Below are 23,309 nucleotides of genomic sequence, written 5' to 3'. Positions count from 1 at the left end.
AGTGACAAGTATAATAAATGAAGGAGAATGAGTGAAATAGGATCCAAACCATAAATTGCTTTGAAAATAAGTAGTTGGGCAACTTTTGATTAAGTACTTTGTCCAAATAACATCTTATACTACCAACAATATAAAATTCTACATGTATTGTTTCTGCATGGATCACTGATATATTTCAGTTATGGTACTAAGGAAATAACACTGCAATGCAACCATTTAGTATGATGAAAACTATGACTCTGTTACAACTCTTGATCCCTGAACATACTCCATTGATCTGCAACACAAGTAAGCAAAGCCATTGGCTAATCATGGCTTCCACGAATATGAACCTTAAGTTCTGGATCTTGTCTGTTAATGAGCTCAAAGATGCAAACATTTCCGGCTTTTAAGTTATTTTCTTTAACGAACAAGCGCCAGTTAGAGATAAGGGCATTCTTCCTATCTGGATAATAGATCAATGTTGCATGCCACTGCTTCTTTCCAACTCGTAGAATTGCATACTGCTTCGTGTTCTCGAAGTACATTCTGAAGAAACAAACTGGAAGATTCTGCAATCATATCAGAATAATTCATCATCATGGTTCACAACAGTCTCAATTTTGCATGACATACAAAGTTTGCACAGAGATAAATGAATCAACTTACTGCCGGTGATCCTGTTTGTTGCTTTTGCTTAATCTTGATGACAAAAGAAGGATTTTTCGACTTGAACTTCTTTGCTTCTCTAATAACTTCAGATGTGTACCAATAACAATAAACAAGGTATTTATGCATTTTAGAAACAAAGAAAATAAAAAAAATTAAACAAAATCAGTAGAATCTAAAAAATGAAAGAATGATGAGATTATGAAACAGACCATCCATATCTGGTCTGGCACGTTGAATTATTGGCAGCTTAAGATCTGCTGTCTCTTCAGATTGACCATCTTTTAAGTTTTGTGTATTGGGATTTTTATCTTTATCTTTAGTTTTGATGGCACTTTTCATTATTTTGCTTGTAGAAGCACGTGATTGCTTTGGTTCTGTTATCACTTTTTTCTTCGGCTGGCCTCGGCCCCTTCGTGGCGGCGGTTTATCCAAAATCTCAACCGAGTTGTCATCACCGATTCGGCCATTGGAAGGATAATCAATTTCGAGGGCAGTCATGTCGAATATGTTTACTTTGATGTTAGAAGTTCCGTTGTACTCAAACCACAACACATGACCATTCTCCAAAGTGTAAAATGTAGCAAACTCTTTCCAACCATTTTCAAACAAAATCTCAGCGTCACGATTAGTCCAATCTATTCTCCATTCAGTGCCATCTGGAGGCTGGAGTTTCACTGGATTTGGCATATCACCACCATATTTCCTACAGAACTTGTTTGGCATTTTCTGCAATGCCAATGAAACTGTTGTTGGTAACCATACTTAGTAAAACTCACAATCATAACACAAAATTGGCCAGATAAACAAAAATTGGTTCGACTCACTCTATTTGTATCACTCTATTTGGATCCGATCCGCACAAAATATCAATAAAATTTGCGGATCGGTTCAGATCGGATATCGGATATATTCGTAAAACATAAAATATTTTTAAAATATTGTTTTTATTAAAAAAATATCAATAAAATTTATTTTTTTTATTCTTTTAAATATGTTTACTCTTAAAATAATATTAAAGATATATTTTATAAATAATAAATTAAAATAATACAACATATATGATAATTATTAGCTGAAATAAAATATATAAAAAATATTTATTTATTTCTTTATTTTTGCAGATACGTGGACATGTGAATCGGATATGCGAATATCTACACAAAATTCGAAATCTGATCGATTAGTATGCGGATCTGATCCGATCCGATCCGATAGTCTTGTAGATCGGATCTATATCCGCAATTTTCGGATCGTATTCGGATTAATACTGCGGATATGCAGATCGGATCTGATCCATGAATACTCCTACTAAGAATTATTCTTCCCTAACAGCAGCTTTGTTAATTGAGTCACTACTCTAACTAACAATAAAAATTCCAAAACTAAAAAACCATAAATATTGAAGAGCATATTATGCTGGTAAGAAAAGAAACCATGCATGTGTGTGGTTGTTACATCACATAGAAAATATGACAAAAATAGTGAAACACAAGAAGTATACATGAAAAAAATTTTGTATGTGTAAAATAAAAACAGTAAAAGATAAAGAGGATAAGAAGAGAGGATAAGAAAATTCTCACAAGATATCCATCATCAAGACTTTTTCTGAGAACAATCTTAAAGAAACGGATCACAGTAGACAGAGAATTCTTGTTTCTTTGAAAGTTAGAGGAATCCATAGTTATGGATATTCTTCTTGTTCACAAAGAATAAGTAGATATCTTAAATAAGAAGAATAAAGTTCTTTTCATAAATTTCAGGCATAATTTTTGGATTTTATATTTAATTTAAATAATAAATTGAAAGGAACAAAATTAAATTCCCAATTAAGTGCCTGAATTTCATATCGAATTTTATTTTTTTTATTTTTACATTTTAAATAATTTGAACAAAAAATAATAAAAATCAAAATAAGATTTTTTTTAAATGTGTCTAAATTTCATATATAATTCCTAAGTTTTATAACTATAATAAAATATTTTTTATATATTACTTTTGATCTATACAGTAACTAAACTCATTTAAAATTAAAACTTGCATCAGAAATATTTTTAAAGTAATACTAGTATGTGGTATCAGTAACAAAAAAATTGTATCATTTTTGTAATTCATTAAACCTATTAAATAGAGTTAGACGATGCTTATTTTTTTGGAAGTTAGAAAAAGTTATAGCCAGGAATGATTTTCTTGTTCACAACCTAGATTTCAGGCATAATTTTTGAATCGCACATTTAATTTAACAAAAGATTAAAAAAGAACAAAATAAAGTTTCTGTTTTGTGCCTAAATTTTATATTGAGTCCAATTTTTTTTATTTCTACTTTTTAAGTAATTTGAATAAAAAATGATAAAAATCAAAATAAAATTTGTTGAATGTGCCTAAATTTCAGATATAACTCTTGAATTCTAGAACTCTAATAAAATATTTTTTATGTATCATTTTTTACCTCTAAAGTAACTAAACTCAATAAAAATTAAAACTTACATTAAATATTTTTTTTAAGTGATACTGGTTTGGTATCTGTAAGAGAGATCGTATCATTTTCATAATTCATTAAATCTATTAAATAAACATAGATGATGATTTTTTTTCGAAACTAGAAAAAGTCATAGCTATGAATGTTCTTCTTGTTCACAAAAAATCAGTGGATATCTTAAATAAAAAGACAACATATAAAAAAGAACAAAATAAAATTCTTTCTATATGCATATATTTCAGTCATAATTTCGAGATTTTACATTTAATTTAAATAAAAGATTGAAAAGAATAAAATTAAGTTTCCTATTATGTGCTGAGTTTCTTTTTTTCCATTTTTATATTTTAAGTAATTTGAATAAAAAAGGATAAGAATTAAAATAAAATTCTTTGAATGTGCCAAAATTTTATACACAATTCTTAAGTTTCATAATTCTAATGAAATATTTTTTAGATATCACTTTTGACCTATGTGATAACTAAACTCATTTAAAATTAAAACTAGCATGAGAATATATTTTTAAAGTGATACTGATATGTGGTATCACTCTATTTGTATCACTCAACCTCTTAACAACCTTCTAAGAATTAGGGGTGAACACGGATCAGATCGGGTCTAATCTCTGCAGTTTTTAAGTTTGGATCCGATCTGATCTGCACAAAAGATCAATAAAATTTGCGGATCGGATCAGATCGAATATCGGATATATCCGCAAAACACAAAATATTTTTAAAATATTATTTTTATTAAAAAAATCAATAAATTTATTTTTCTATTCTTTTAAATATGTTTACTCTTAAAATAATATTAAAGATACATTTTATAAATAATAAATTAAAATAATACAACATATATGATAATTATTAGTTGAAATAAAATATATAAAGAATATTTATTTATTTCTTTATTTTGGCAGATACGCGGATATATGGATCGGATATGCGAATATCTACACAAAATCCGCAATCGGATCGATTAGTATGCGGATCTGATCCGATCCGATCCGATAGTCTTGCAGATCGGATTTATATACGCAATTTTCGGATCGAATTCGAATAAATATTGTGAATATGCGGATCGAATCTGATCCATGAATACCCTACTAAGAATTATCCTTCCCTAACAGTAGTTTTGTTGATTCAGTTACTATTCTAACTAACGTAACTAAAAAGTTCAAAACTAAAAAAGCATAAATATTGAAGAGCATATTATGCTGGAAATAAAAGAAACCATACATGTGTGTGGTTGTTACATCACATAAAAAATATGACAAAAATAGTGAAACACAAGAAGTATACATGAAAAAATTTTGAATGTGTAAAATAAAAATAGTAAAAGATAAAGAGGATAGGAAGGAAAGAGAAGAAAATTCTCACAAGATATCCATCATCAAGGCTTTTTCTGATAATAATTTTAAAGAAATGGATCACAGTGGACAGAGAATTCTTGTTTCTTTGAAAGTTAGAGAATTCCATAATTATAGATATTCTTCTTGTTCACAAAGAATCAGTGGATATCTTAAATAAGAAGAACAAAGTTCTTTTCATAAATTTTAGACATAATTTTTGGATTTTATATTTAATTTAAATAAAAATTTGAAAGGAACAAAATTAAATTTTCTATTACGTGCCTAAATTTTATATCGAATTTTATTTTTTTCTATTTTTATATTTTAAGTAATTTGAACAAAAAAAAAATAAAAATCAAAATAAGATTTTTTTAAATGTGTCTAAATTTCATATATAATTCCTAAGTTTTATATCTATAATAAAATATTTTTTATATATCACGTTTGATCTATACAGTAACTAAACTCATTTAAAATTAAAACTTGCATGAGAAATATTTTTAAAGTAATACTAGTATGTGGTATCAGTAACAAAAAAATTGTATCATTTTCGTAATCAATTAAACCTATTAAATAAAGTTAGACTATGCTTTTTTTTTTGGAACCTAGAAAAAGTTATAACCAATAATGATTTTCTTGTTCACAACCTAGATTTCAAGCAAAATTTTTGAATCACACATTTAATTTAGACAAAAAATTAAAAAAGAACAAAATAAGGTTTCTGTTTTGTGCCTAAATTTCATATTGAATCCAATTTTTTTCTATTTCTACTTTTTAAGTAATTTGAATAAAAAATGATAAAAATTAAAATAAAATTTGTTGAATGTGCCTAAATTTCAGATATAATTCTTGAATTCTATAACTCTAATAAAATACTTTTTATGTATCATTTTTTACCTCTAAAGTAACTAAACTCAATAAAAATTAAAACTTGCATTAAATATTTTTTTAAGTGATACTGGTTTGGTGTCTGTAAGAGAGACTGTATCATTTTCATAATTCATTAAACCTGTTAAATAAACTTAGATGCTGATTTTTTTTCAAAATTAGAAAAAGTCATAGCCATAAATGTTCTTCTTATTCACAAAAAATCAGTGCATATCTTAAATAAGAAGACAACATATAAAAAAGAACAAAATAAAGTTCTTTCTATATGTATAGATTTCAGTCATAATTTCGAGATTTTATATTTAATTTAAATAAAAGATTGAAAAGAACAAAATTAAGTTTCCTATTATGTGCTGAGTTTCATTTGAACAAAAAAGATAAGAATCAAAATAAAATTCTTTGAATGTGCCTAAATTTTATACACAAGTCTTAAGTTTTATAATTCTAATGAAATATTTTTTAGATATTACTTTTGACCTATATGATAACTAAACTCATCTGAAATTAAAACTAGCATGAGAAATTATTTTTAAAGTGATACTGTATGTGGTATCACTCTATTTGTATCACTCAACCTCTTAATAACCTTCTAAGAATTAGGGCTGAACGCGAATCGGATCAGATCGGATCCAATTTCCGCAGTTTTTAAGTTTGGATCCGATTTGATCCGCACAAAACATCAATAAAATTTGTGGATCGGATCAGATCAGATATCGGATATATCTGCAAAAATACAAAATATTTTTAAAATATTATTTTATTAAAAAAATATCCATAAAATTTATTTTTTCTATTCTTTTAAATATGTTTACTCTTAAAATAATATTAAAGATACATTTTATAAATAATAAATTAAAATAATACAATATATATGATAATTATTAGTTGAAATAAAATATATAAAGAATATTTATTTATTTCTTTATTTTTTGCAGATACGCAGATATGTGGATCGGATATGCGAATATCTACATAAAATCTGCAATCCGATCGATTAGTATGCGGATATGATCTGATCCGATCCGATAGTCTTACAGATCGGACTATATCTGTAATTTTTGGATCGAATTTGGATAAATATTGTGGATATGCGAATTGGATCTGATCCATGAATACTCCTATTAAGAATTATCCTTCCTTAATAGCATTTTTGTTGATTCAGTTACTACTCTAACTAACTAACAATAAAAAATTCAAAACTAAAAAAGCATAAATATTGAGGAGCATATTATGCTGGTAAGAAAAGAAACTATGCATGTGTGTGGTTGTTACGTCACATGGAAAATATGACAAAAATAGTGAAACATAATAAGTATATATGAAAAATTTTTGTATGTGTAAAATAAAAACAGTAAAAGATAAAGAGGATAGGAAGGGAAGAGAAGAAAATTCTCACAAGATATCCATCATCAAGACTTTTTCTGAGAACAATCTTAAAGAAACGGATCATAGTGGAAAGAAAATTCTTGTTCCTTTGAAAGTTAGAGGAATCTATAGTTATGAATATTCTTCTTGTTCACAAAGAACTAGTGGATATCTTAAATAAGAAAAATAAAGTTCTTTTCATAAATTTCAGGCATAATTTTTGGATTTTATATTTAATTTAAAGAAAAATTTGAAGGGACCAAAATTAAATTCCCTATTACATGCTTGAATTTCATATCGAATTTTATTTTTTTCTATATTTACATTTTAAGTAATTTAAACAAAAAAGAATAAAAATCAAAATAAGATTTTTTTGAATGTGTCTGAATTTCATATATAATTCCTAAGTTTTATAACTATAATAAAATATTTTTTATATATCACTTTTGATCTATACAGTAACTAAACTCATTTAAAATTAAAACTTGCATTTAAAACTTGCATGAGAAATATTTTTAAAGTAATACTAGTATGTGGTATCAGTAACAAAAAAATTGTATCATTTTCGTAATCCAAAAACCTATTAAATAAAGTTAGATGATGCTTATTTTTTTGGAAGCTAGAAAAAGTTATAGCTAAGAATGATTTTCTTGTTCACAACCTAGATTTCAGATATAATTTTTGAATCGCATATTTAATTTAGACAAAAAAATAAGATTTTTGTTTTTTGTCTAAATTTTATATTGAGTCCAATTTTTTTTTATTTCTACTTTTTAAGTAATTTAAATAAAAAATAATAAAAATCAAAATAAGATTTGTTGAATGTGCCTAAATTTCAGATATAATTCTTGAATTCTATAACTCTAATAAAATACTTTTTATGTATCATTTTTTTACCTCTAAAGTAACTAGACTCAATAAAAATTAAAACTTGCATTAAATATTTTTTTCAAGTGATACTGGTTTGGTGTCTGTAAGAGAGACCGTATCATTTTCATAATTCATTAAATCTATTAAATAAACTTAGATGATGATTTTTTTTTCCAAACTAGAAAAAGTCATAGCCATGAATGTTCTTCTTGTTCACAAAAAATCAATGGATATCTTAAATAAGAAGACAATATATAAAAAAGAACAAAATAAAGTTCTTTCTATACGTATAGATTTTAGTAATAATTTTGAGATTTTATATTTAATTTAAATAAAAGATTAAAAAGAACAAAATTAAATTTTCTATTATGTGCTAAGTTTAATTTTTTTCTATTTTTACATTTTAAGTAATTTGAACAAAAAAGGATAAGAATCAAAATAAAATTATTTGAATGTGCCTAAATTTCATACACAATTCTTAAATTTTATAATTCTATTGAAATATTTTTTAGATATCACTTTTGACCTATATGATAACTAAACTCGTTTAAAATTAAAACTAGCATGAGAAATTATTTTTAAAGTGATGCTGATATGTGGTATCAGTAACGAAAAATTGTATCATTTTCATAATCAATTAAACCTATTTAGGCTCAATTTAGATAAATAGCTTAATTAAGCTCCTTTTAAAAAAATATCTTAAATAATAAATTGTTATATTAAAAGTAGCTTATAAATAAGTTATTTTGTATTTGAATTTTTAGTTTTAAAAGTACTTATTTTATAGAAATGTGATAAAAAAATAGTAGTATTATGAGAGAAGTCATTTTTTTAACTTCTCTATAAGCTCTTAAATAGTTTCTTAGAAAGCTGCAATTTGGTTTTGAAACTTGCACCAAACTTTAATACTACTACTTTTCATAAGTCAAAAGTTCAAAAAAATTACTTTTGAAGTTTTCCAAACAGACCCTAAATAAAGTTAGATGATGCTTATTTTTTTTGGAAGCTAGAAAAAGTCATAGCAAAGAATAATGTTCTTGTTAAGAGAGAATAAGTGAATATCTCTAATAAGTAGACAACATATAAAAAAGGACAAAATAATGTCTTTGTACGCGCCTAGATTTCAGGCATAATTTTTGAATCCCACATTTAATTTAAAAAAAGAATAAAATAAAGTTCCTGTTATGTGCCTAAATTTTATATTGAGTCTTATTTTTTCCTATTTTTACTTTTTGAGTAATTTAAATAAAAAAATTATAAAAATTAAAACAAAATTCATTGAATGTGCCTAAATTTCAGACATAATTCTTGAATTCTATAACTCTAATAAAATATTTTTTAGATATCACTTTTGACCTATTGTTCAATAGCTAAACTTATCTAAAATTAAAACTTGTATTAAATATCATTTTTTAAGTGATACTGATAAGTATTAATAACGAGAGACTGTATCATTTTCATAATTCATTAAACCTATTAATTAAAGTTAGATAATGTTTATTTATTTATTTATTTGAAGTTAGAAAAAGTCATAGCCATGAATGTTCTTCTTATTCACAAAGAATCAGCGAACATCTCTGATAAGAATACAACATAAGAAAAAGAAGAAAATATGGTTCTTTCTGTACGCATAGATTTCAGGTATAATTTTTTGATTTTACATTTAATTTAGACAAAATTAAAAAGAAAAAAAAATAAGATTTCCTATTATGTGTCTAAATTTCATACCGAGTCTCACTTTTTTCTATTTTTATCTTTTAAGTAATTTAGACAGAAGGTAAAAGAAAAAAAGATTCGCTAAATGTGCCTAAATTTCAGACATAATTCTTGAGTTTCATAACTCTAATATAATTTTTTTAAGTATCATTTTTTACTTATACAGTGACTAAACTCATTTAAAATTAAAACTTGCATTGGATATCATTTGTTAAGTGATACTTGTATGTGGTACCAGTAACGAGAGAATGTATCATTTTCATAATTTATTAAACCTATTAAATAAAGCTAGATGATACTTATTTTTTTTTAAACTAGCAAAAAATCATAGCTATGAATGTTCTTTTTGTTCACAAAAAATTAGTAGATATCTCTAGCTAATAAAAATACAATATATAAAAAAGAACAAAATAAAATTCCTTTTATGCACATAAATTTCAGGCATAGTTTTTGGATTTCACAATTAATTTAGACAAAATTAAAAAACAAGAACAAAATAAGGTTTCTTATTAGTGCCTAAATTTCATACTGATTCATATTTTTTTCTATTTCTACCTTTTAAGTAATTTGTACAAAAATTGATAAAAACGAAAATAAGATTTGTTGATTCTTGACTTTTATAACTTTAATAAAATATTTTTTAGGTATCACTTTTGACCTATACAATAACTGAACTCATTTAAAATTAAAACTTGTGCTGGATATTATTTTTTAAGTGATACTAATATGTGGTATACCATATTATTTTCATAATCCATTAAACCTATTAAATAAAGTTAGATGATACTATTTTTGGAAGCTAGAGAAAACCATAGCTATGAATGCTCTTCTTATTCACAAAGAATAAGTGAATACCTCTATTAAGAAGACTATAGTTAAAAAAGAATAAAATAAGGTTCTTTCTATGCGCCAAAATTTCAAACATAATTTTTGAGTCCCACATTTAATTTAGACAAAAAAATTGAAAATAAAAAGGTTCTCTATTATGTAGTTATGTGCCTAAATTATATGCGGAATCATTTTTTTTATTTCTACCTTTTAAGTAATTAGGACAAAAAATAAAAAATAAATTTAAAAATAAGATTCTTTAAATGTGCTTAATATTTCGGAAATAAAGCTAGATGATGCTTTTTTTTTTCGAAGTTAGAGGAAGTCATAGTTAAGAATGTTCTTGTACAAAAGAACTAGTGGATATTTCTAATAAGAAGACAACATATGAAAAAGAACAAAATAAAATTCTTTCTGTGCGTCTAAATTTCACAGAGTTTCACTTTTTTCTATTTTTACCCTTTAAGTAATTTGAAAAAAAAAATGAAAATAAGATTCTTTGATTATATCTAAATTTCAAAAATAATTCTTGAGTTCTATAACTCTAATGAAATATTTTTTAAGTATCACTTTTGACCTATACAATAACTAAACTTATTTAAAATTAAAATTTACACTGTATATTATTTTTGAAATGATACTGGTATATAGTATCAATAACAAGAGATCATATCATTTTTATAATCCATTAAACTTATTAAATAAAATTATATAATACTTATTTTTTTGAAAGACAGCGAAAACTATAATCATAAATGTTCTTCTTTTTTATAGGGAATAATTAGTGGATATCTCTAATAAAAGAACAGTATATAAAAAAGAATCAAATAAGGTTCTTTCTATGTACTTAGATTTCATACATTATTCTGAATTTTACATTTAATTTAGATAAAAAAATTGAAAAAAATAAAATAAGGTTTCTTAGTTTCTATGCGCCTAATTAAATTTTATATTGAGCCCCACTTTTTTTTATTTCTATCTTTTAAGTAATTTAGACAAAAAAATAAAAATAAAATAAGATTCTTTAAATATTTTTAAATTTCAGAAATAATTCTTTAGTTATCTAACTCTAATGAAATATTTTTTAGATATCACTTTTGACGTATAGGATAACTAAACTCATTTAAAATTAAAATTTACATTGAATATTATTTTTGAAGTGATATTGTTATATGGTATTAATAATGAGTGACAGTATCATTTTCATAATTCATTAAACCCATTAAATGAAACTAGATAATACTTACTTTTCTTAGAAGCTAGAGGAAGCCATAACCGTAAATGTTCTTCATGTTCACATGAACCAATCAATGGATCTCTATAAAAAAGATCAAAATAAGGTTTCTTTCTATGTACCTAAATTTCTGACATAATTTATGAGTCCACTTTTAATGTAGACAAAAAATTGAAAAAAACAAAAACAAAATAAGGTTCCTTTTATGCATCTAAATTTTATACATAATTCTGAATCTCACTTTTAATTTAGACAAAAAATTAAAAAATCTCTTCTCTCTATATATAATAGGAGAGCAGTACATGGTTCATTTGAATAAGGTAATTGAGCGGGAGTTTGATTTAACTTCAAATTCAAAATCATTTTTCAGCTTATTCTTATCCTCATATATATACATTAAACGCGAAGAGAAGACCAAAAAAATTGTTAAACGCAAAGAGAAGATGAGAGACAGAGCAGCAAGTCTTGGTAGAGGGAGTAGTTGGCGCTGGCAAGGGAAAGACTTCCTCCAGCGACTTTGTAGAGATGAAGAAAACGACGGTGAAAAAAGAAAAGTCGAAGGAAGAAGGAGAAGAGGGTGGCGAGGATGACAGTGACGGTCACAGAGAAGGAAGCTAAGTTTACAGAGAAAAGAAGAGGAATGAGGCGACGGCGGTGATAGAGTCCACGGTCGCTGTTCGATCCGTAGAGCTACGTCCTCCGTGGGACGGTGTCGCAGCTATTTTTTCGCCGGTGGATGTTGCGAATGAAGAATGGTTAGTTCTCTCACTCGGACATACTTTATTTTATTGTTTGACTGGTTGAAAACGCTAATTGAAGTTGAATATGGCTTTTCATGTTAATATCTTCAAAATGGCGTGCCGCACTTGAAGAAGAGAGATTACGAGATGTCGACGTCGGCAATGGTGGAGCTAGCCTCCTATCCTCGCCAATGACACCTATGAAATGATGCAACAAAGGAGTGGAGCAAAAGAGACAAGCTTTTGGTGGTTTAAAGTCACTATCTCAAAGCATCAGAAGTGGCCAAGAAAAAAACAATCATTTTGGGACTAGAATCTTAGCAGCAAATTGATGACACCGGTGATGAAAACTGAGAGCTTTGATATCCTATCTTGGGCGGTATTACAGAGGTAATTCACTTTTAAAAGTTAGAATAGCCACACAAAATCATTGTGTTTCTATGAAATCAATGAAACTGAGGAAGTATTTCCTTGATCTTTAAACTTTACCAGAAGGCTGTGTTTTCATATATCTGAAAAATTACAACACATTTAGAAAATTTATGTTATTTTTTTTTGTTTGCAGTGGTAGCAGGTAATTAGGAGCTAAAATCATGTTTAGGAAATTCACTAAATTTTGCTGTTGTCAGTGAATATAGTTGTGAATGAACTAGACAAGACCTTGCAACACCAAAGAAAAAGCCACTTTCTGAAGGTGAGAAGAGGTATATATCTTTGGTTTTCTTTGTTTTATTCAAATTTTAATTGATGATTTCATTCTAAATATTGTTTTGTTCTGGGAAAATAAAGGAAGAAGAAAATTGTGCTTGGGAGTTTAATGAAAGCGTGGTGAGGCCTGGTGGTGATGATCAGGTTATTTTTGTCATATGTAAATATGTATTTTTTCTAATATATAATAGGAAAAATAAAAATTCTTTCCTTATTAATGCCCTTGATTAAATTGGTGAGTGTTAGTTATAATGTTGGGCATTTTGTTCAAAAAAGTGATTGCTTCAATCCTGTAATTGTGGTAACTGATTACGTATTTTTTGGCCTTTTTTGTTTAATAGTTAAACAAGATGAGGTATTACTCTTTTGTCTTCTAAACATTTGTAAATCTAAACTTGGATTCCATTGTTTGTTTGAAATTCTATATGCAAATTCATAATAAAAAGCACTTATGTAAAATATTTTGGATCTATTTTTTATTTTTAAATTTTTTGCTTTTTTATTTCTTTAAATTTGTTTCAGATTTACATGTGCTTCCCATAAGTTGACAAGGAAAAGTGAGATAATAACATACTAAATTTTGTAAGATAATAACATACAGAGTACGACATACATATTTATATACTAAGATGAGATGCATGATAGTAAGTTGGGTGTTTTAATATTAGTATTGGTATTTGTATTTTGATATTGTCCCTTAAGTGTTCGTTTATTTAACATAGCTTGAAGATTTAGAGATTTTTAGTTTAATTCTTAGCTATCATCCTTATTTTTAGGATAAGGAAATAGAGTGGAGCAAGAGGCCAAGGCTTGGCTCAGAAAAAGAAATTTAGTTTAGCATCTGTGTCACTCTTTGTATGACTACAAGCTATATGAAGGGTTAGTATATAATTTTATCGATGTTATATATATACATTCTTATACTTTACAACTACTTTACTCCCCTTTCTATGTTAATCTGATTAATTCTGTTTCAACTCATGTTATTGGATCTTCATTTAAACTCAGCTTGCCTCCCTTATAAACTATGGAGATGGTCCCATCTACTGCTGTTAGCAAAGTGTTACGTAGAGGAGGGGCAAATATAACTAATTTCAGGAAGGTATGTTCTCCATAGTTAAATTTATTTTTTTTTCACTAAATGTTTGAGGGGTTGAATTGTTTGTTCTAAATATAATTAAAATGTAAAATATATGCAAAATAAAATTTATTTTCTTAGCTTAGAATTGTGACTATCTTCATTGTGGATGATATTCTTTTTGACAGGTGAGGTGGTTTCTGAATTATTTTTGTCATTTTAATTCACTTTTTACTATTTTTTCATGGTTTGGTTTGTTTTCATGATGGTATAACTAATAATTTGTTTCCTTTTGTTGTTCATTATTTTTATCTATTTTTGTTTGTTATAAAAATGTAATTGAAGCTTAACGATTATCTCACTAAGTATATGTCTTTAAGAATACATACTTCATCATTTAAAAGCATCGATAAGAACTAAAAACAGTTATGGTTAATACTACAATTGTATAGGGAGCCATTGCTTAGTCAAGCATGTAATGCATTTACAGTGATGAACAACTATGCATTGATCTATATTCCTTGATATTTTATGGGTCTTGAAGTGTGGGTCTCTCTTTGCATCCAGCCAATATTTTCAAGTTTGGTATTTTTTTAATTGAGCTTGAGATATGACTGCATGATGTAATATTGGCAATTTATAAGTAATCCTGTTTATTTGAAAGATTTTTGGTTTATTTTCAAAATTGATTGGCTTAAAATTGGGTGGTGGTGTGTAATTTACATTTTGTTTTCTCATGATTATCTGATTTCTTCTAGGCACATGGTAGGTTTGATGTGTGTGCTTGGTTATGTTTTTGTTGAAAATTTATATCTAAACTTTAATTCTATTCAGCCACACCTATAATTGAGAGAATGGAAAGTAGCCATGAGCAAGAATAACATTCCAAATTCTAATGGATGCCTGGACAATTTTGCAACTTTGGAGAAGAAACTTTAATCTATTTATTATTATTTGGCATTTGTAATAAATAGTACTCAAATAATATAACAGATAAAAAGAAGAGTAAATATTTGCTGGCTTTAATTTTTGTTTTTGGAATTACCTGATTTTTTTCATTGGTCTATTTATATAAGTTGTTGCATTGGCCTCTCTTCCTTAATTAGTTTCTTAAAATTTAAACATAATTTTCAATGTGCTGATAATTTGTGTTTTGTTATTTTTCAACTATTTCTATTTTATGTTATATTTACACAACCTTCCAAAAAGAACCAATTCAAAGCAAGTATTAGATTCATCCTATAAAGAGTTTTACTTGCAGTTGATATGTTTTGCTAAAACTATAACCAAGATTCACATTATTATCTCAAATTGCTTGGGTTGTTGACATCCATGTTGCAATTGGGGATTTAGATATATTTTTCTTTTAGCAATGATAGTGATAGCAAGTAGAAGATAGTTACTTGAAAGTTTGTCTTAAGGCTTCTCTTATTGACAGTATCTTAAGGTGGGATGTCAAGGTTTTGGGGCTTAGTTTGGAGTTGGAGAGAAAGGGGAAGAAAATGGGCAGCTCACCAAGGAGGTATTTTATTTTATTTTATTTGAATACAAATAAAATATTTGTGAATATAGGTAGGTAATCAGAAGTTCTATAATTCCAATGGAATGATAACTGGAATTCAAAATGAATTGAAATGTTCAATGAATATTGGTATTATTTTTTTGTCTTGCTGAAGTTGGATACTAACATTTTTTTTTTTGTTTTCTATGGAGAGTAATGGGGCATTTTCTACTGACATGAAACTTCTTCATCCTTTTGGCCTTAATGCTTATGTTGTCTAGATTTAACTTTTGAAATTTGAAATTAGCTGAGCGTAAAATTTCCCAAAAGAGCTTTTGAATATATCATTTGAAAATTCTCCATGCTCTCATTCCTTCATTTTGTTTCTCTCATTCCACCGGGTGCTTCTACGTGATGAAGGTGGTGGACACGGATGCGGTGCAATGAAACTAAAGTATATATATTCTAAGTATATGAGTTGGGCCCAGTTGTTGCTATGCTGTGTCGGATAGGGCATCCTCCTAGCTCGAAGAGGAAGCCAAGTCATCCTCCAAAGGCTGCTGTTGCTGTGGTGGCAGCTGAAGCTTCAAGTGGCGACTCCTGTTCATTGCTGTCTCTGATCCTGCCACTGCCGTGACTGCATTGCGGCCGGCACCCATGGTTGTGCCTGCTATTCATCACAACCAGGTCAGTCACGTAAGCTATGAAGTTTTTGATATATATTTGAGTTGGTTTTGTTTCCCATTTTGTCCTTTATTCTTTGTTAATCTAGAAGTTGTTGCATTGGCGTTTGTTTCTTCTTGGTTTTTTAAAATTTAAACATGATTTTTCATTTGTTCAAATTTCTGATTTAATATATGTGTTGATAATTTGTGTTTCATTAGTTTTGAATTAGGGTAAGGTCGTGTATTCTTTATTTCGATTTGAGGAAAAGGATTTGACTTTAGAAATTTTCTGTGGTGATTTGTTGGGCTTCTTTGATTTGATTTATGCCTTTGTTTGCTCTAATTTTATATTATAGTTTGTTTCTTTCTTACATATGTTGTGTGTCTTCTCATACAATTTTGATGAACTATTTTGTTTTTTCTTTTAAAAAATTTAAAAACAATTTCATTTAAAATCTCGAGAAAAGGACAATTCCATTTCCACTCCTAGGATTGCCAACAGTAAAAGTCTTTTTTTTGTTCTTTTCATATTTTACGAAACAATTTTTATAGCAATTACTTTTGACAATATTATTACTTTTGACAATATTATTAGTAAAAGTCCTTCTTTGGTTCTTTTCTCATTGAAGTTGTCCATGGTTCCTTTGAAAAGTATTCTTTGATTTATTCTCATTTGTTCTCATCGATAGTTGTAAACATTCAAGTATTTCTTCTGTCAATATTTCTTTTTTATTCTAAAAGGTCTAAACTAGACAGAATTGAAAAGGAAAAATAAAAGCTAATTGTTGCCAAGCTATGTATTCTATGAGGCATATCCTTTTTGGCACCTCTTGCCTAAAGGTGTGTTTTTATTTTACCAGTTTAAGTTGGAGTGAAAATGAACCTAATCCATTAATTCTTTTATCTCATATTATAAAATTTCTTTTCTAACAGAAGAATTTAGAAGAGCATTTGGAGAATACCAATGTGGATGATTCTAGCTGCTGTTTGCAGTTTTTGCGGGTTTGATATTTACTTCTAAATGATGCATTGAAGCTTTATAATATATAGAGCATGAAGTGATAAATTATCCAACACTGACAGTAAGTGCTACAATAGCAACAACTAATCCTATTTTATTTGCAACATGAGAATCCAAAACTTCTTACCATTAGAAAATGAGGTGGATCTATTGTTTAGTGATTACAAAGTAAAGAAATGACTTCCGATATCAACGTTGGATGAGGTTATTACTAAGAATTTAAATGTTGAATCCATTCGTTATTATAATTTTATCATAACACAGAAGTATGTCATTGTCATTTGACTGCCACTTTTATGAGTTGGAATATTCCTCTTAATTCATATTATTTGCTGGTTTTACTTTTTAGTTTTGGAATTAATTAAATAATATTTGTGCTGCAATTGTTCTTTGAAAATATTTTTTCCCTTATATTTTTTTTTCATCTTGCTTTATGTCTAGATTATGTTATAGATCTTTTATTTAGTCAATGTCTTAATTTTTGCTTGAAATGGTATTGCTATTCTAATTTAGCTTTTCGCTATTGCTTTTGGTTTGTTTTCAGGATGACATAATTAATCATTTGTTTCATTTTGCTGATATTCATTGTTTTGTGTTTTATTTTCTATTTATTTTACTTTGTTTAAAAAATATAATTGAAGCTGAAAATTTCTGTTACTAGGTGGTAGCCAAGTAACTATGTTGAAGCATAATTTCTTATTGGGATTTTGGTCTCTGATCATTGCCTTATTTGATCTATACTTATTTCAGTTTATAGGTTTGGTGTTTGATATTGATAGAAATGTTTATATCACAAATTTCTTTTCTCTAGCAGATTCTATGATGAAAATGCCATGTCACTGACATTTAGTATTTTTGCGGAGCTGATTGAGGTTTGTCTTTGTGTTGAAAAGTTAATTCAAATATGTATATATATGCTGTTACATGTAAATATAAAATTCCTTTTAAGAAGCTGTGGTTACTAGGCACCATCCTCTTTATATCTTTTTTATAGTAAGAAATATTTTTGCATTTTGTAAGAAATGCGAATTAAGTCATGTTCTATTGTGTTTGTTGCATTTTTTTGCTCTGTCAAAGGCCTGTCCATACAAGGTATTTCATGTAATTTTTAGTCATCTAATCTATCATTGACATATAGAGATTTGATTTATGACCTATTAAAATAGATATTCCCATTGCAATGACTTTTACTATTGAAGTAGGACGTGAAACTCCAATTTACATGGTAATTTATCTTTCTTTTTATCTTTATCTTAGGCTAATTATGAATTTTGCTTTTTCAAATTCCATGCTTTCATCTTCGATCGATGATATCTTTTACTGCAGATTTTATTAATACTTATTGGTTTATTTTTTTCTTATTGGGAAGCTTACATATTCCTTATCATTTTAATTGCTCTGTTGTTTCATGATAACATTTGTGCATTGAGTTGTTCTATTGTCTATATGCGGCAATTTCAGGCTATTGATACATTTTTTGGATTTTTTATTAAATTTGCAAATCCATTTTCTTGGGTGGTTGGATAATTTTTCAGATACATTTCTTGGATTTTTAGTTCTTGAGAAAGAGAAGGCAAAAAATAAGTGTTTAATTTTAGCTTTGTTTGATGTTTTAAACTCCTAATGCATCCTCACTTTTGTTCTTCTCTTTTTAGCCATTGAGAATGCTATGACTATGACTAATATTCCAAAGGAAGAGGCAGTTTGTAAAATTTGTGCTCATTATAATAAAATATGTTTTACTGAATTTTATAAAATATTAGAGGTAAATATTAGGTAAGATATCAAGGACTTACCCAAGAAAATGATGCTTTCTTCGTTGATGGATTTATTCCTCTGTTTTTCACCTATTCTGTTTTTTTTTTCTTTTTTAATTATGATATTAATGCTGTTTTTGAATCAATTTGATGCAGGATTCAAATTTTCTACTATTATGAATTGTTACTATTTTGTGATGAAATTTTTTACTAATAATTTTGTTTTGGTGATTCTATTTTTTGAAAAGCTTTCAAGTTTAATGGACCATCAAAATTTCTATATTTGTTTTTTGTGTGCTTTTCGTTATAAGAAGATTATTAAGTTACTTAAAGATCAGATTAAGAATTTGGTCCCTCAAAAGTACACTTGACATGAGATTAAAAAAATTTGTGGTATTTTCAACCTTAAAATGCATTTCATAGTTCATCTTAGAAAGATGTTATATCTATTTGATTAAATTTGGGATTTTAGACATAAATATACTCATTTTCTAAGGGTTTTCGACATCAATTTTTTTTTACTTATATAAATCTCTATATATTAATATTATGTCTTTTTAGCAGTAGCAGCAGCAAAGACAAAAATTCTAGCAAATGAGTAAGAGGATCAATTCTAAGAAATGAGAATTTGCTTCTTTAACGATAGAAAAGCAGACAGTCTCTTAGCATGTAGGATAATCTCCTATATTTCTCATACTGTTAATAAAGGGTCTTAGATAAATGCTTTTTGCTTATCTTACTTCATAGAAGTGTGTATTTATTTATTTATTTATTTTGGTTTTTTGGAGACGTTCTGTGCTCTTTGTTGTTATTACTTTTAAAGTGTTTTGAGTTTTATTATTTCATTGTATTACTTTAAAGTTGAATCATTCCAATTAAAGTAATTTTAGCCCTAAAAGCATGAACTAGGAAATGGTAACTTAGAAATTTAGGATATATATGTTATGCTCACCAAAGACAGGTTATAGTTTTGTATTTGTTATTGGACCTATAAAAATAATAGAAGGTTGAGGATAACTCTGACTTTTTTTTTTCCATGAAAGTATTTACAGACCAAAAGTCAAGATTATTTTCATAACTTCATTTTCAATTGATTTCAGTTAAGCAACAAGTCATATAACTTCTGTTGAGATGCTGATAAATCATGTTAAATGTGAAGGCCATGGTTTTATTGAATGAATAAATTTTCTGTTTTGGTGTCATTTTAAATGTGGAGGCCATGAGAATTTGGTTTTGATCATTATATATTTTTCTACTGGTATTTTTAGTATGTTATGTAAAATATTTCAGTTATTGTTAGAGAAAGTCAATCATATATTTTATTACTAATTTATAGGCAAATGAGTTTTTTAAAGAAAAATCAATTGAGTGTTTTATATGTGAACATAATTTGATGATTTGTAGTATTTTAAATTTTAGAATAATTTTTTTCTATAATAATTAAAAATTTTGACATTTTAATTTAATAAAAAACGTTTGCATGAATAATAAATTTTTAGAATTTAAAATGATTAAAATAATTAATAGACAAACGTATTAGATTTTAGACTAATTTTTTTTGTTATGGAAGTAGAAGTGATAATATACCTTAATTATCTTTGTATGGTCAATCAATGAAATGCAATTATAATGATTTCAAGTGCTTTTCTATTTGAGGTCTCATTCATTTTGTATCAAATATCAATATTGGTATTTTATACATATAAAATGGATTGGTTATAGTAATTTGTGAAATAACATAAAATTAGTGTGGGATATTAAATTTCATGATTTTTTGTTATAAAAAGGGGCATTTATAATTTTTAACCTCTTATGAATATTATACAAAAAATCACTCAATGTAGTCTATATTTTGAAAAGATTAAATAGCGTGTAGTAAGAAATTATCTTAAAATTTTTAAAAAGATTTTATTGCTATTTTTCGATTTTAATTAATATACTTTTATATATAAACATTGATATTTATTAAATTTGTAATTTTTTTATATGAAAGTTGTGAAGCATTTTAGGTAATTGTTGCAGTGTTGTTCTCACTATAAACCAGAAATTAGAAAAGTACCTATGGATCTTATTTCATACACAAGATTGTGTATTGTAATGGACATATTCACATAAAATTTGACAGAACTTATGAGTATGCAAGTATATCTTACATAAACTAAGCGAAATGAACTTTTATCAATTAGTCCAATACAATGAATTAAAAAAAGTTATACACTCATTAAAAGTTATTTACATTGGATTTTTTTATGTAATTACTGCAACTCTGCAAATAATTAGTAACTTTCTAAAAACCAATAAGTATGATAAATGAGGGAGAATGAGTGAAATAGGATTCAAACCATAATTGCTTTGAAAATAAGTAGTTGGATAACTTTTGATTAGGTACTTTGTCCAAATAACATCTTATACTACCAACAGTCTCTAATTCCATATGTGTTGTTTCTGCATTGATCACTGATACATTTCTAGTTATGGTAGTAAGGAGATATCACTTCAATGCAACCATTTAGGTGTGATGAAAACTCTTGATCCCTGAACATACACCATTGATCTGCAACACAAGCATTGTCATTCGCTAATCATGGCTTCGACGAATATGAACCTTAAGCTCTGGATCTTGTCTGTTAATGAGCTCAAAGATGCAAACATCTCCGGCTTTTATGTTATTTTCTTTAACGAACAAGCGCCAATTAGAGATAATGGCACTCTTCTTATATGGATAATAGATCAATGTTGCATGCCACTGCTTCTTTCCAACATGTAGAGTTGCAGACTGCTTCGTGTTCTCGAAGTACATTCTGAAGAAGCAAACTGGAAGACTCTGCAATCATATCAGAATAATTCATCATCATGGTTCACAACAGCCTCAATTTTGCATGACATACAAAGTTTGCACATAGATAAATGAATCAACTTACTGCTGGTGATCCTGCTTGGTGCTTTTGCCTAATCTTTATCACGAAAGAAGGATTTTTCGACTTGAACTTCCTTGCTTCTCTAATAACTAAGGTATTTATGCATTTTAGCCACAAAGAAAATATGAAAAGTTAAACAAAATCAGTAGAATAAAAAAAATGAAAGAATGATGAGATCATGAAACAGACCATCTATATCTGGTCTGGCACATTGAACTATTGGCTGCTTAATATCTGCTGTCTCTTCAGATTGACTATCTTCTTCAATCTTGATCTTGACATGCTGCTTCAAGTTTTGTGTATTGGGGCTTTTATCCATGTCTTTAGTTTTGATGGCTCTTTTCATTTTTTTACTTGTAGAAGGACATGATTGCTTTGGTTCTGCTATCACTTTCTTCTTTGGCCGGCCTCGGCCCCTTCGTGGCGGCGGTTCCTCCAAAGTCTCAACCAAGTTATCATCACCGATTCGGCCATTGGAAGTATACTCAATTTCGAGGCCACTCATGTCGAATATGTTTACTTTGATGTTAGAAGTTCCATTGTACTTGAACCACAACAAATGACCATTATCCAAAGTGTAAAATGTAGCAAACTCTTTCCAACCCTTTTGAAACAGAATCTCATCACCATTATTAGTCCAATGTATTTTCCATTGAGTGCCATCTGGAGGCTTCAGATACACTGGATTTGGCATATTATTACCATGTTTCCTACTGAACTTGGTTGGTATTTTCTGCAATGTCAATGAAACTGTTGTTGGTAACCATAATTATCAAAACTCAATCTAACACAAAACTGGCAAGATAAACAGAAATTGATTCCATTCACTCTATTTGTATCACTCAACATGTTAACAACCTTCTAAGAATTATCCTTTCCTAACAGCAGCTTTGTTGATTCAGTTACTGCTCTAACTAACTAACTAACTAACTAGCTAACAATAAAAAACTCAACTAAAAAGCATAAATATTGAGGAGCATATACTATGCTGGTAAGAAAAGAAACCATGCATGTGTGTTGTTGTTACCTGGCATGGAAAATTTGACAAAAATAGTGAAACACAAGAAGTACAAATGAAAAATTTTGTATTTGTTAAACAAAAAAAAAGTGAAAGAAAAAAAAAGAGGACAGGAAGGGAAGGAAATTCTCACAAGATATCCATCATCAAGGCTTTTTCTGAGAATAATCTTGAAGAAACGGATCACAGTGAAAAGAGGATGCTTGTTTTTTTGGAAGCTAGAGGAAGCCATGGATGCTCTTCTTGTTCACAGAATTACAGCCATGGATGTTCTTCTTCTTCAGTGGATCTCTCTAACTAAGAAGACAGCATCTGAAAAAAACCAAAATAAGGATCTTTTGTACGTCTGAATTTCAGACACAATCTTGGGTAAGAACAAAATAAGTTCCTCTCTCAAGTTCAGACTTTGAGTCTTATTTTTTTATTATTTTTTTTAAATAATTTAGACAAAAATTTAAAAATACTTAAATTTTAGACATAATTCTAAGTAAGAAGAAGATAAAATTCCTTTTATGCACTTAAATTTC

At 27.6% G+C, this 23,309-nt stretch overlaps 2 protein-coding genes and 1 long non-coding RNA gene across 8 annotated transcripts; 1 reads left to right on the top strand and 2 right to left on the bottom strand.

The window, feature by feature from the left end:
- Positions 1-55: 55 nt before the first annotated feature.
- LOC112717081 (B3 domain-containing transcription factor VRN1-like) lies at positions 56-2,332 on the bottom strand. Its single transcript, XM_025769183.3, has 4 exons — positions 2,232-2,332; positions 861-1,377; positions 649-734; positions 56-551 (listed from the first exon to the last, which is right to left on the bottom strand). The coding sequence occupies exons 1-4, from the start codon at positions 2,328-2,330 to the stop codon at positions 306-308; spliced, it is 948 nt and encodes a 315-aa protein (XP_025624968.2). The 5' UTR covers positions 2,331-2,332; the 3' UTR covers positions 56-305.
- A 9,281-nt stretch (positions 2,333-11,613) lies between these two features.
- Positions 11,614-22,591, top strand: LOC112717077 (uncharacterized). Of its 6 annotated transcripts, XR_011867008.1 has the most exons (11): positions 11,614-12,131; positions 12,249-12,506; positions 12,682-12,820; positions 12,906-12,968; positions 13,601-13,703; positions 13,833-13,926; positions 15,341-15,424; positions 15,824-16,090; positions 17,002-17,150; positions 17,904-21,858; positions 22,125-22,402. It is a non-coding gene; the product is annotated as an uncharacterized lncRNA (long non-coding RNA). The 6 variants fall into 6 exon arrangements; XR_003160564.3 differs by having other exon boundaries at positions 12,682-12,810; positions 12,906-12,944; positions 17,002-21,858; positions 22,125-22,591; XR_003160565.3 differs by having other exon boundaries at positions 12,906-12,944; positions 17,002-21,858; positions 22,125-22,591.
- On the bottom strand, positions 21,194-23,175 carry LOC112717076 (B3 domain-containing transcription factor VRN1). The gene is made up of 4 exons (XM_025769179.3): positions 22,916-23,175; positions 21,954-22,497; positions 21,768-21,853; positions 21,194-21,670 (listed from the first exon to the last, which is right to left on the bottom strand). The coding sequence occupies exons 1-4, from the start codon at positions 23,012-23,014 to the stop codon at positions 21,425-21,427; spliced, it is 975 nt and encodes a 324-aa protein (XP_025624964.1). The 5' UTR covers positions 23,015-23,175; the 3' UTR covers positions 21,194-21,424.
- Positions 23,176-23,309: the final 134 nt, after the last annotated feature.

The sequence above is a fragment of the Arachis hypogaea genome, chromosome 10 (genome assembly GCF_003086295.3).
Source record: "Arachis hypogaea cultivar Tifrunner chromosome 10, arahy.Tifrunner.gnm2.J5K5, whole genome shotgun sequence".
Taxonomy (NCBI): domain Eukaryota; kingdom Viridiplantae; phylum Streptophyta; class Magnoliopsida; order Fabales; family Fabaceae; genus Arachis; species Arachis hypogaea.
This window is presented reverse-complemented; position numbering and strand designations above follow the sequence as displayed.